This window comes from Typopeltis vanoorti, chromosome 10, assembly GCF_054136105.1.
Source record: "Typopeltis vanoorti isolate ZY-2024b chromosome 10, IOZ_Tvanoo_1.0, whole genome shotgun sequence".
Classification (NCBI taxonomy): domain Eukaryota; kingdom Metazoa; phylum Arthropoda; class Arachnida; order Uropygi; family Thelyphonidae; genus Typopeltis; species Typopeltis vanoorti.
The window spans coordinates 84,415,002-84,429,913 of NC_143558.1; the positions used below are offsets into that span (position 1 = coordinate 84,415,002).

At 33.0% G+C, this 14,912-nt stretch overlaps 1 protein-coding gene across 2 annotated transcripts in view; it reads left to right on the top strand.

The window, feature by feature from the left end:
• scat (VPS54 subunit of GARP complex scat) overlaps positions 1-14,912 on the top strand; it is a 393,993-nt gene that overhangs the window by 170,450 nt on the left and 208,631 nt on the right. For both annotated transcript variants that reach the window (XR_016548906.1, XM_090398663.1), the window contains exons 11-12: positions 62-120; positions 224-320. Coding sequence is in view for 1 of the 2 variants with exons in the window: in XM_090398663.1 (XP_090254789.1) it covers positions 62-120; positions 224-320 (156 nt within the window). In the remaining variant the exon portion in view is untranslated. The remainder of the gene's footprint in view (positions 1-61; positions 121-223; positions 321-14,912) is intronic.

A 14,912-nucleotide genomic window follows, 5' to 3' on the forward strand; every position in this document is an offset into this window, starting at 1 on the left:
ATCTGAAGGAATAGAGCAGAAGGCATATAAAAGTCTGATATAGTATGTTTATATATTTCAGACCATAATTGAAATTATATCAGAAGTTGAAATTATAGAATCAGAACCAAATACAGGAAGGTATGTATATCCCCCCCGCCCTCCCAATCTTCTAACATGCTGTTTTCATTTTATATGCTAAAATGTTTTTTATATATGTTGTATATGTATAATTTTCTCCTAGTTTAGCAGACCAAATACTACTGCTGGATTTCTCAAGTTGGCTTATTTTATTTCAAGAAGTCTTTGAAAACTTAAAGAAACTCTTAAAACGAATTCATGTAAGTGTTTATTTTATTTTGTTCCATTCTCATTTTGCATTGTTTCATATTATTACATAGGCTTAATTAACATGACAGGTTTAACTTACATGTATATTTAAACATATTATTTTACATAGATAGTATAAAATTTTTGCTCTAGTATCAAGGGCATCTTCAGTATGACTCTCAAATTAAACAATAAGAACAGAAACAGGTATATTCAACAATGAAACACGTGAAGTGCATGTACATGATGTAGATTGTTATGGTCTAATTACATTAAAGTTCTAATAAAAATAACTTGATTTAAAAAATAAATAAACAAAAAATTAAAATAAATAAAAATTAAATTAATTATGGAGCTTTTGAAGAACTATTTCCCATGAGAGGAATAATTTAAGTCCATTGTTTCTATTTAGGTTTGGTAGATGTAGCAAGACTCAACTTTTTTTTGTATAGATTTTCTAAGATAACATCTGTACAAAGAACATCCAATTACTTGTTGGAACTATTTGAACAACTGATGCTGAATAGCACTTCTGCACTGTCCTTATGGTACAGATATGTCAATGATGTTTTTGCAGTTTGGCATAGGTCCTGTACAGATCTACGAGAATTCATCAAGAAGATAAACACTTTTTACCATTGTATCCATTTCATTCTTGAGTTAGAAGAGAACAGTCAGATTACCTTTTTAGATCTCCTGTTATATTGTCAACCAGATGGTAGCCTTCATTTCTCAGAAAGAAAGCACATACTGGAATTTACATTCATCTTCTTTAATACCATCATAATTGTCAAAAATCTGGCACCATTGAGACTGGTATATTGAGCACACACTATTTGCTCCACTGAAATGCTGTTCACCCAAGAAATAAATCACATCAAGTCCACCTTCCTTACTATTGGCTTACTGAATCGTATGTCAATAAGATAAGTATAGGGTTTCCATTTTTTTTTTTTTTTTCATTTTAGAAATTATGGACTTTACAACAATGTTATAAATAACTCTTTTAATATCCTGATGTTTCGATCTTCATATTAAGATCATCATCTGGAGCATATACAAATATACAGGACAAGCTAGGTTACATTACATACAGTAAGCTAAAGAAACAATGAATTGATCACAAGTTATTCTACTGGCATGACCTCTAGTGAAAAAAAAAAAATAATTATTATTTATAAACTACATCAAGCTAAATTTTATTTATGATATCATGAATAAACATTCTTTTTTACAGATAGTTTTCTTTCAGTAACAATGATGTCCTGTTTTAATTAAGAGGGAGATGTTAAATCCCGTTTTATTTTATAGCCGGGTATGAAACTCGGGTCGAAATCCATTGACCTCTTAAGGTCAATGGATTTCGACCCGAGTTTCATACTCAGCTATAAAATAAAACGGGATTTAACATCTCCCTCTTAATTAACAAATTTGCCGGTAAAATAGCCTTTCGGCTTATTATCTTTGTAATGATGTCCTATTTTTAGGCATTACAATTGTTATTTTTGATTTAGGATCCTGGATTTTCTACAGTCCTGTTTAAAGTTGCTCTTAGAGAGGAAGGTTCTGTGGGTCGAATATATGCCTTCCATATGTTTGGGATTTTTATCCCAAACATATGGAAGTCTTTTAATCTGTCCAGTTACTTACTCTGTAAGTAACTGGACAGATTAAAAGTAATGTCTTGAATGAGAGCTGGAAGCTGAAGATGCTATAGAAGTGATGTGATTATGGCAGGTGAGCCTGGAAGTAAGAGTCAGTCTGAGAAGAGCGATCTAATCTCGACTCTTAAAGGTCATGTGGGGGAAGAATTAAGTTTTTTTTACTAGGTTATTATCCCAGCAGTGCTACATGATGTTGAAATGATTGTTAAGGGCACTTAGAGATGATCTGCACCACTTCCAAATCAAAAAATTAGACTAATCAAAGAAAATGTGTTGAACGATTTGCAATTCTAATTTATTGCATTCAGTTAATCATCTGCTAAACATGGGTCGAACGAGTGACATATTGGAAGCTAAAAAGTTTTGTATGGTGTATCTACATAGAGAAGGCCAAACCAGGAGTTGGCATAAACTATACGAAAAATAAGGGAGAAGGGGCGGCAAAATATGCTACTGTGCGGGGCGGCCCTGGGCCAAACTTAACAGTTTATAGCTAAGGAATTGAAATGTTCTCAAGCAAGTGTGAGTAGAGTATTGAGACAGTATTCTAATAACTGGAATTTTCAAAATAATCACTGCAATAACGGTTGAAAGGTAATAACTACATCAATACATGAAAGGAGATTGAAAAATATTGCGGGGGGAAGGAAACGCTTCCGGGGTGTGAATGTGTCTAAATCTATGACGTTGAGATGAACACAAATTTGGTTTTAAATCACTTGTGCCTAAGACGAAGCTACTTGTGATTTCCAAAGCAAGAGGCATCTAAATGCTTTTGGCTTTGGAAATGAGCAAAGACTGTTGTGGGGTCAATAGGACTGGAAAAAGGTACTTTTTAGCAACAAAAGTATGTTTCGTGTGTCCCATGGTCATCAAGGGATACATGTTTGGCACCTTAAGCAAGAAACATTTGATAAAGAATGCATGAAATGTTCGGTGAAATTTGCAACATCTATCATGGTATGGGCTTGTATGACCGAATGAGTCATATGAGTACACAATTCTCAGGTAGACTGTGTATTGTGTATGAAGGAGTCATTTCCAAAGTGTACCAAGAAATTCTTGAGCACTTTGTTACCAGCATCAGAAGATTTATGTGATGGTGATTTCCTTTTTCAGCAAGATTCAGCTTGTCACAATTCCGAGACCACTGCTAGATGACTCATAGAAAGGCAAATCAGTGTAATTCCTTGGCCAACAAACTCAGCAGATTTAAATCCCATTGAGAATTTGTGGGGAATTATGAAAAAACATCTTCAAAAAATTGCCCCAAGAGACAAATATGAACTTGTTTCTAGTCTGCAAACCATATGGGCATGTTTTGATAAAACAAAAGACTGTGAAATGCTAGTAAATGATGTGCCCACCCATTTACAAATGATCATAAAAGTTAAGGGAGATGTTACAAAGTACTAATCATCATGTTTCCCTTTGACTGTACTTTTTGTGCATTTATTTTTGTATTGTTCTAATATTTTGAATAATGTTAAAAATTATTCTAATTTTGTGAATGTTTTCATAACAGTTTTCTTATAATTTATATCACATTTTTATGTGTTTACATAGTTATATAATCTACAACGTATGTAGAATTAGATGATGCTAATTCATATTTGGTAATAATTATTTTGTATGCAATAAATTAGAATTACAAATCATTCAGCACATTTTCTTTGTTTATTCTAATTTTTTGATTTAAAGACGTAGAAGCTTGAGATGTCTGAACACATGGCTTGTCATATGAATAGGATGAATGGAGAGTGCTGACAACAGCACTCTCCACTCATCCTTGTAAAGTTGTGTTTACTGACAACACTAAACAATTTTAAAATTGTTTTGTCTTGTGAGTAAAACTCAAAACAATTTTAAAATCAGTGAGAGCAGATCATTTACATATTTGAGGAAGAGGGTAGGTGAAATAACAGAACCTCAGGGAACACCTACGTTAATAAGATCTGAAGAGAAAGTACTTTCCTCCATCGTGCATAATGAGCAGCCTGAGAGAAAATGGCATTCTAGTAACAAAAGCAGAAAGATACAACATAAGACAGTAATTTGGTGAGAATCCTTCAATGACAAACCCTATTTAAAAGCCTTGGAAATTAGAGGAATTCACAATTAGAATAATTAGAAGAATTGCCAGTCTCCCTGAACAGCTTATACTTATGCATAAATTTTGCTCTTGAACTTCAAAACACAGAATTGTACTGTTTCTTGACATATTCCTAGAGGACTCTGGAAATAAAATAACCACCACAAAGCTTACCAATACCCAAAGAGCCTCCATGATGTGTCTTGTCAATTTGCCTAGGAAAAAGGTGTAGCACACCATCCAATTGGTCCAGTCATACTGGCCAGTTTGGTGTGAAGTCATTTCATGTGAAAACTTCTGTTTTTTTTTTAAGCTCAAATATAAAGGATAAAAGCAAGCATATAATTTCTAGTCAAATATAATTTACTTAGGGGAAGGGCTTTGTTTTCAGTATTCAGGAAGTTAAGTGGCACAAATTGGATAAGCATATTTGTTGAAAGTTTTCCCGCTTGATTATATTATAAATTAAATATGCTAGGAAATTATATTCTTGGTTTCATCCTTTATCCAAGTGTAAGCTAACAAAGTTTGCTTACACTCGGGTAAAGGCCTAACAGGTAAGCTTAGGTGTCGAAGATTATTCACAACTTATTTCTAACAGTATTAATTGACACCAAATGAACTATTTATTAAAAAAGATGTTTTATTAACTTGCTTATATTTCACTGAATTTCAAATCAGCATCATCAGAGCACAACATGAATGTTGTGCTCTGACATATCTGTGTGAAATATGTGACATGTGTGTGAAATATGTGACATGTGTGTGAAATATGTGACAGTGAATGAATGAAACAATACAATTGTAAAAGACAAAAGATCTAAAGTCCTAATTTGGTGCCCTCTAATGTTATTAAAAAAAAAATCAGCTATGTGGGGAATGCTCTTAAGATAATAGTCTCCCAAATTTTTGACAAATTAATGCAGCCATATTTGTTCAGGTTAGGAGAATTTTTCATAGCCATGGCTGACTCAAAAAATAATCTTTTGGATCTGTAATGACTTCTAAATAGCATGTTAGTTTTCTTCCATCTAATCCTGTGTTCAAGGGGTGTCCAAAGCGTAGTCTCCCAGTCCTTACTTGCCATAATAATGGTAGTGAATGTATTTTTTTTTATGTTCTTTCAGGCAGATGTTAACAGATGTTCCCGTCTGCCCATATTAGGCTAAGTCAGTCACAAGGAACTTTATACAATCCAGGGTATGCTAGAAAGCAAAGTTTATCCTTAGGAGAGTGGATCAGAGTTGCTAGTTTAACATGCGGTTTCAGTGTGGTGCGAAGGCCATGTTTCATTAGTACTTTGGCTATCTTTTTTTGATGTACTTCTGACATAGGTAATAGGAATGGTAATGTTGTGTTCCTGAGTATTAGAGGAGGGAGAAGTAATGGTGGTGGTGATGTAGTATTTTTTCAATTTTGTAGGAATGGTAGCCATTTGCCAAGAAAGTATGGCATAGGTACACTATCTACCAATAATTGTCTGGACACTTCAGCAACTCACAATTGATATCAGCTGGTGAACCCTAATATTGGTTATGTTCACCTTTTGGTTTTGATCACCTCCTACATCCTTTGAGGGAGTATCTCCACCAGTATGTGGCAGGCATCAGGTGGAATTTTTCTCCATTATTCCATCAAAGCAGCACTGAGTTCAACGACAGATGAGGATGTGCTGCTCTGGACCTCAATTGCTGCTCCAATTCATCCCAAGATGTTCAGGTCAGGCCAGGGCGGTCTTTTAACACTCATCTCTTCATACATTCTATAACAGCTGCAGCTTTGTGGCATGGGGCATTGTCATCTTGATAGTAACACAGGTACATTCCATGAAAACTCCATAATGTGGGCAGCACTTGATTATCCAGAATATCAAGGTGCCTTCATGGAACCACAGACAATGACCACAGACAATGACCAGCTGTTTTGTTCGTCGTTCTGAAGTTCGGCTGGTATGCTGCTGCACTTCTGTGGAAAATTAGTATATGAAGTTCTTTTTGTACGGTATTAGAGCTCACCATGGTGTTACTGGCACTCTGGAATTCATCACGAATGGCCTGTGCTGATTATAGCAGATTTTTGTGCTCCACCCGTTTTAACACGCTCCTATCCCTGTCAGTCATTTTTGGCAGCTGCCCTGGGTGTTTTCCTGCACTAGTGATGCCAGAACATTTTCCATTTGTCGATCACATCACCAACCATTGATTTTGGATGCTCCAGTTGAGTGGCGATAGCACGTATCGACATGCCACCAATGTGATATCCCACGATGACACCTCTCTTGAAGTCACTGAGTTTACATCTTGTTGTCATACCACCTGTATTCAACTGCTGCAATGAAATACTGCTTCCTAATATCTGTACGCTGGTTTTTGTGTTATTAACGAACCTGGAATGTTCCATAACTTCAAATAACAGGGGTGTCCTGATAATTATTGGTAGATAGTGTATTTTAGTTCTGTGAACCGAGCTGTATCATTAGAACAAATTGCTTGTACTCTGTGTGTAAGTGTTTTTAAAATCCCATACTGTTGGGCTGGATGATGATGTGATTGTTTATGTAGATATCTTCCTGAGTGTGTTGGCTTTCTCTAAATGGAAAACAATAGTGATCCGTTTGAAATGTGGGTGACTAATGGGTCAAGAAAAGGTAAACAGTTATTAGATTCTTTTTGTACTGTGAAGTGGATTTTGGGGTGTTGGCTGCTTAGGTAGGCGACAAAAGCATTGAATAGTGTCTTGTCCATGGGACCAAATGGCAAACACATAATCAAACAACAAAGCATAACCGCACTAAGGGCTTGTATGTAGCTGTGATAAGTATTTTGTTTTCAGTGTTCCATGTAAAAGTTTGCTGGTGGGAGGGAGAAAAGGGAATCCATAGCAGTACCATTAATCTGTTTGTAGATTTTTTCTCCCTATGTAAAGTAACCTGCATACATAGTGAATTTGAATAATTCAAAGATATCAGGGGGACGTTTAAACTTTATCAAGTCAAGAGTGTCTATTAGTGGTACATTGGTAATAGGGAGGTGACATCTAAACTCACCATTATGTCTGAATTTTTAAGGATATGATTTTTAATTAGTGATTTGAAATGGACTGAATTTTTTTACAAAGTAGAGGAGTTGCCAGTAAGATGGGCAAAAGACTTGGCTAACTGTTGGGCAAAATTATAAGTGGGACTATCTATGGTATTGACTATAGGCAGGGCCGCACCGTAGGTAGGAGGCACCCTTGTGCAAAATTTTTTTCAGCGCCCCCCCCATAAAATAAGTTTCCATGAAAAATTTTACTTTTTTAAAAGTACAAAACAGTTTTTATACGCATACATAAAAATAAATTTTATTTAACAGTAGTAGAACATTGTAATCACTGAAATTCATTAATAAGGAATTTTTAATAATAAAAATTTTCAAAAATGTTTATTCCTTAATATATAAATACAAGAGAATATATATAAACAAAAATTACATTTATTTTAATATAAAAAGAAATATTACACAACAAAGATAATTTAGATATATGCTTTTAAGTATATAACAATTAGTATAAATGTACATTTATTTTACATATCTATCCGTCTTGCTTTAGCTGCCACAAAATTTTTAATATCTTTAATGTCTAATGAATCCATAATATTATTTTCAAATTGATATAATTGATAAATCCTTTAGATGCTCTCCAGACATTGTTGACCGCAAATAAATTTTTATTAGTTTCAGTTTTGAAAAACTTCTTTTCCCTGATGCTAGGAATATTGATAATGTTAAATAAATACACATCACAATCGCAGTATTCGGAAAAGTGTTCAGTTAATTTATTTTTGTATATATAATTTAAAACATCCTGAGGAGCCAACTCTTTTTTAATAAAACATTGAAAAGTTTTTAATTCCTCAAATAAAGTCATACAATCAATATCGCGATTGTTGGAATCTTGATTGTCGCTCAGTTTTAAGTGCAAATCTTTACAATGTTTCATTAAATCTTCATTGCTCCAATCTTTTAATTTGCTAATGTCTCTTATAATTTTAACGTCCTTGTTATGTTGTTTTAAGAGTATGAATCTTTCCTTGACTGAAGTTATTGTCGTGTCTAAAATTGTGAAGAAAAAATTAATTTTAAAATTTTGTTTAGGATCATGCGTTGTCTCATCTAATGCTTCGTAACCAAACATTTTTGTTTTTGTTCTTTTGCGAATGTCTGGAAAAATAGGATCAATGTTAAGATCGTTTGCTACTTCTTTTGCAGTTCTAATAATATTTTCGAAATATTGGTCTGTTCGGCGAGTATTTAATTCTTTTATAACATAATCAAGATTTTCTGTAATTGTTCCTATATCAAATGTCGGATTCTGCATTATTTTGCTTGCAACATTTACGAGACTTAAGATTTCGTATGAAACATGAACAGAGCAAATAAATTTAAACGAATAAATCTTTGAAATTAAGTTGTCTGCCTGAACTCTAGAATCGATATCTTTAGTTTCATCTTCCGCAATATCAAAAAGAGCCTGGTAAATTTTCTTGATATTATTTTTAAGTGGCTTTATTGCTTCTACTCTACTTTCCCACCTAGTAGCAGATAGTGGTTTCAAATTTAAAACACAAATGTTTTTTTAATATAGCCCAACGCTTCACAGATATTGAAAAATAATTATATAATTCCTGTATTACCCCCAAAAAAATTACAGTTTCACAGGATATCATAGCTGCATCATTAACTACCAAATTTAATGAATGAGCAGCACACGGAATTAAAAAAAGCCCTTGAATTTATTTCAAGGATTTTTTTCTGCAGTCCATTATGTTTGCCTCGCATATTTGAACCATTATCATAAGCTTGCCTGCGTAAATCCGAAATGTTAATATTCAATAATTTTAAATACTTTTTTATAAATTGAAATAGTCCTTGCCCAGTGGTATCTTCTACAGATTGAAAACCCAAAAAATGTTCATGAATTTCTGCTATATTTGTATCTTTATTTTGATTAACAAATCTAATAACAATAGATAATTGTTCTGTGTGGCTTATTATCCGGAGTAGTGTCAAGAATTAATGAATATTTTGCCTCTTTAACCATTTCTAAAATTTTTTGTTTTATAGCTTCAGAAATTATACAGATGATTTCATTTCGTATTTTATCACCTCAATAATGAGCAATGTTCATTTTTTGTGATGTTTGGATGTAATGCAAGTGTTCTGCCATTATCGAATCAAATTTAGCGACAGTTTCTACTAACTTTAAAAAATTACTGTTATCATTTTCAAAAAGTTTTTGTGAAGAAGCTCTAAAAGCTATACACTGTCTTGATACATATTGTATTATGTAGATTAACCTTTCTATAACAGATTGCCAATATTTTTTTTTCTCACTTTCATGTAATCTTTGTTGTGTGCAATCAATAATGCAATTCTTAATCAATGACATTTTAAGTTCACTGTATTTTGAACAGTTTTTAATGTGCGCAAAACTTGGCTTGTGTATTTTTAGTATATGACTCAAATGTTGCTAATTGTTACAACCGTATTCGTTAGTAAGTTGGAAATTTTGACTACCAAATATTTTGCAATAATAACAGAAAACTGAATTTCGCGGTTCTGAATAAACTAAATAAATTCGTAAAAGTTTTTCTCCATTTGCTCAAGTTCGATAATAGTATGAATCGGGAAAACTTGCAGCCAGATTCATCTTTGGGAAATTCTTTATTAACTACTTGACGCAGACAATGCTCAACTAAACAATCTCTAACTTTGGTAGTTATATGACTCGGCCAAGTACCTGGATCATTACCATTAAAATTTAAAGTTAAATTTGAAGTTTTGTGTTTCGCTGAATCAGAATCCAATATTTCTTCTGCTGCAACGTCTGTAAACAGTCCAGTTTCATTTTTGCATGTAACATTTGTTTCTTCATAGTGATCTTGTGTCATTTCTTTTCTTGTAGTAGAGCTACACGGAGTACTTGCTTCGTCAGAACTTTCTGTTCTTCGTTTTTTATGTGGTCCTGAAGTTAAAAATTTATTCAGTGATCCAGACAATTTATGTTCCAGTTGTACTCGTTGAAATTGTCTTTTTCTGTTTTGCACCAGATAACTTCTTTGGCTTTTTTTCCTGACATCTAGGGGTTAAAACACATGGTTTGACTTTAAAATAAGAAGAGCGTTAAAAGTTGTCCTCCAAAATAAATAATAATTTCTGAAATTTTCCCTTAAACTTATTTTTTAACCCCTTAACCGACTATTATTTTTAAGGTGAATGGCCTATTTTTTTTTTATTATTACAGAATTTAATTTTTCAGATGTTTTGAATAATAAATATGCTTACATTTTAGGTATTTTTTTGAAAATTAACATGTAGAGATATTAGCCGCTGATTGATTTCTCAGTGATATTTATTTAATATTTTTTACATTCTGGTAATTGTTTACTAATTAAGAAATTTCTAGAATATTAAAATTATTTATTAAAGAAATTAGTAAAAGGACCCCAACCCCAATGTCTTCCAACCAGAACAAGAACAAATATATAAATGAATCTCTTATTGAAAATTATTTATTTTCTTGACGTCTACCCAACATAACATAAAAATCTTTTGTTTTCAAAATAAAATAATTAACTAAAATGAAACAATTTAACTGATTTTCAAACTTAGCAAAAATATAATAGAAGTACTTACTTTACGTGAATAATAATCCATATTCACAAAAAAATTACTAAACAACAATAAATATATTTTATAAAACAAAAGGCAACTGCACAGTAACGCTGTTGCTGTAATGCACAAAATGAAATGATGCAAAAATACACCAAAAAAGTGTCAAGAAAGGGCCAATTGCAATATGTGTAAACAAAGATCTTCTAAAGAGTTTTATAGCTCATAAATAACTTACCGGTATGTTTATTAATTTAATTCGAGCCTCATCAACCTGACACGCCGATAGTCTATCCCGCATATATACGGGATTTTTAGCTATGGTCCCTCAGCTGATTAATATGTTTATAATTTATAAACTATTATCTTTAAAATTTTATTTGTCTATCAAAAATCTAAAAATATGTACACAATTAAAATCAAAGTCAAATTGTCCAAAGTCACTTAATCACAGAATACACAATACACTCAATATGTTTCACATTCAAAATTGAAATGACTCTGAAAAAAATGTAAGAAGTGCGTATTTGGATAGACGCTATTTCGTCTATCCAAGTTCGAAGCGGAATTTAAGAAAACGAACATCGTAATGTACACCTATGTTTCAGACTAAATATTTTTGGATAGATCAGTGTTTCTGAAACTTTAGATATCCATGTACCCCCTCTTTAATTTTCATTATTACCAAGTACCTTTTCAAAATACCCTTATCAAAATAATAATAAATAAAAATATATTTCATTGTAAATGTCTGTTTTATTTGAATTTAGATGTACATTTAAACAAAAAAAAATGATTTATTTTTAATAGAACAAAATTTATAAAGATACTATACATTTTTACTTAATATAAATAATTTATCATCAATGATAGAAGTGAAATTGCTTATTTCTATATCTGCTAGATTGCTCTCTTTTGTGCATTTTATAAATCCAATCTTTAACCAATGATCCATACTTAACAATTTGAAAGCTAAAAAAATTATCGTATTAACTCGACTATAACTCGCACTTTTTTCCCAAAATGAAAGCTAAAAAATTGTGCTGCGAGATATATGTGGGGATTTTTGGAAACTAAAGTTTTCAGAAAAAAAAAAACAACTGAAAATGATATGACTTACCAAGAAGCTTCTATTCTCCATCACTTCTGTCCTCAAGAGCGGTTTTCTTGTGTGCAATCAAAGTTATCTACCCAATTAGAGTCATCTTCTTTCCCATTATATCAAACAAAAATTACCAGTAATTTAAGACTTGAGATAGGTAATGAACAATCCTTGACAAATTACTAATGAGAAGTGAAAGATGTGCACAATTGTAGGTCAGTATAATAGAGGAAATGCCACTATTAAGAAGTGCATATGATTGGTGCGGTATTAACAAAAGATCGCGCTATCCAAACAAAACAAGCTGACAATTGAATTGAAATGCTAATTCTCTTAAACCGATTTCCATAATATCTGAAATGCATTCACTATGTATTTCTTTAGTTTTAACACGTTCATGACGGAGGGGGGGGGTAGTGTCAAGCAAAACCATATGTTGCACCTGCTGTATACAGCAGTTTCTGTTGGAGGGAAGATGTGATTCATTAGTTAGTGTTTATATTCCCAGTTGTTTGTAATTGCACTATTTGTTGAGAAATATATTACACAGTCTGCAAATGATGTCTGTGAACCTTATCCAGTGACATGATAAAACTAATTTATTTTCGTGTTTCTGCAGTATAATGGCTGTCGGGGATAGCATATTGTTTACTGCAGGGAGTGAATTATCGCTCAAATGTGAAATTCGAGGCGATAGAGACTCATAATTTGAGTAGGAGAATTCATGCATAATATAATTTAATATATATACAGGGTGTTCGGGATAAATTTGACAGTTTCGTAAGGAAAAAGAAAATCTTCTTTGTATCTATTAAATTTAATGAATTGACAAAAAAACATTACAGGCAGAGTTAATTACAATACTATCAACAAGATTTACTCAAAATAACCACCATTAGCATCGATCACAGCTTCAATTCTGCTTCGGAACCTCGAACAAGCTGATGCTACAGTCTCCCTGGGAAGGGCCGCAAAAACTGTTTTAATTTTATCCATTAACTGGGCTTTTGTATTACTGGAAGTGCGATTGGTGTCTTTTTCAACTGCGCCCCATACAAAATAATCCATGGGGTTAAGGTCTGGGGAGTTTGGAGGCCAAACATTTGGACTGGTGAAGTCGTAGAAATTTTCAGACAACCATTTTTGACTTTTCCCAGAGGTGTGGCAAGGGGCCGAATCCTGCTGCCATACATACGGCCTACCATTGGCTACCCTTGTTATCCAGGGATTGACTACAGTTAGCAACTCCACGAACAAAGCCCGAATTCCAATGCCAGGGTTCTTCAACACCTGTTCCTGCAGATTTGCGAGGAATTCTGCTGTGCGAACGCAATCAGATCGTCTGCTAGGGATCTTTCTTCTTGCTACATCCTCGTAGTCACCATTGCAAGTCTCTAGTTCATGCCTGATTGTTTTTACTGTATTCAGGGAGCATTGGGCAGCAGTCGTAATATCCTTATTTTGATGGCGGGCACGAATCATCATGATACAAGTTATTCTCTTCCATGATTCAGGTGGGTTCCAGCTATCCATCCTTTCTGACATCTTGTATATGAATGAAGAAGGGTCCAAACTTTTAAATGAAGAGAAGTGTGTGTTAATACATGTAACTTACGGAAAAATATAATTAATTATAAATATGTCAAATTTATCCCGAACACCCTGTATATTTATATATAGACTATAAAAGTTTATGAAATTCACATCGTATGATACTTTATGGGTTGTTTCCTTAAGTATCTAATAAGTGGGTCCTAAAATGTTTAGTTTTAGTATGTATGTGCCATACATACTAAAACTAAACATTTTAGAGCCCATCTATGGCCAGTGGCGGCTGTTGACAATAGAAACAGGTGGGGCCAGGGGCCAAAAACAACTTAATTTTTTATATTTATATAGTGGATTCTATTATGATTTATAGTTATTTCTATTACAATAATATTTAGTCAGAATCCACTGATGCATTGAGCTATTAATTTTTTAAAATTGTTAGGACGATGGAAGATAAGATGTTAATTTTACCGAACATTTGAAATTGCACTGCACTGTTTACATGAATTTTACTGGATTCGTGTTTTTGTATTCACTCAGAAAGATGTTTTAGGTCTTTACAGCCACTGAGTGTCCACAAGCTCTCACCACCAAACAAAACACAATAAAAACGGAACAAGGTTTTTTTTTTTCATCACTCACACTAAGCCATGATTTCTTGTCAAACCAGGTTACATAAAATGTTCTTGTTTTTTTTACCATTTTGTTGAGTAATACGAACTTCTCTGGGTTGGTATGCGCCAAGTCTTTTGATTTCCAATTTTGCTTCTAGACTTAATAAAGAGAAACGTTTTTCCAATAAACTATCAATTTTGTTCATAGTTAAATTGTACTGTTTATGGACGTAATAAAAATTTAAACTTTAAAATAAATTATAACAAAAAATGACAACAATAATTAAACACACTAAAAACAATAAAACAGATCAACAACGAGAATAAATAATAAGACAATGAAAGAATCGCACGCTATGTACGTACATGCCAACACAGTGACTGGGCCAGACTAATCTAGCCTGAAGATAAGCGTTGCACCTGGTAAATAAACATGATCGCTAGTGCACGTGCCTCATACATGTCTGTGTTCTACACGTATAAAATAGGGCCAGCCGTGGCTGGCCCCAGAGACCATACTAAGTAGCATTATACAACATTGCCACAAAATATGAAGTAATTTTTTTATTAAACAATAAAACGTGTTGGAAATAGATCAAAAAATAATAATTACAAGAAGCATATATTTTAAAACTACAATTATTGGGCTACTTATACAAATATAGGTGGGGCCCAGCCCCTATAGACGAGCCGCCCCTGTGTATGGCTATAATTTTTTTATTAATAAAATATAATAAGCACATATTTAACTGCCAATGGGAAATGGCGCCTTTTTTATTTGGTAAACTAAACGCTGTATTTTTGTAAAATAGCTTGTTGCCGTAATACGACTGAATGAGTGCCCTTATTAAGCAGCTTATATACATTGGGTCTTATTTTATATAAATCATGTTCTAAATTAGAAACAAATTTGTTCCATGATTCTCT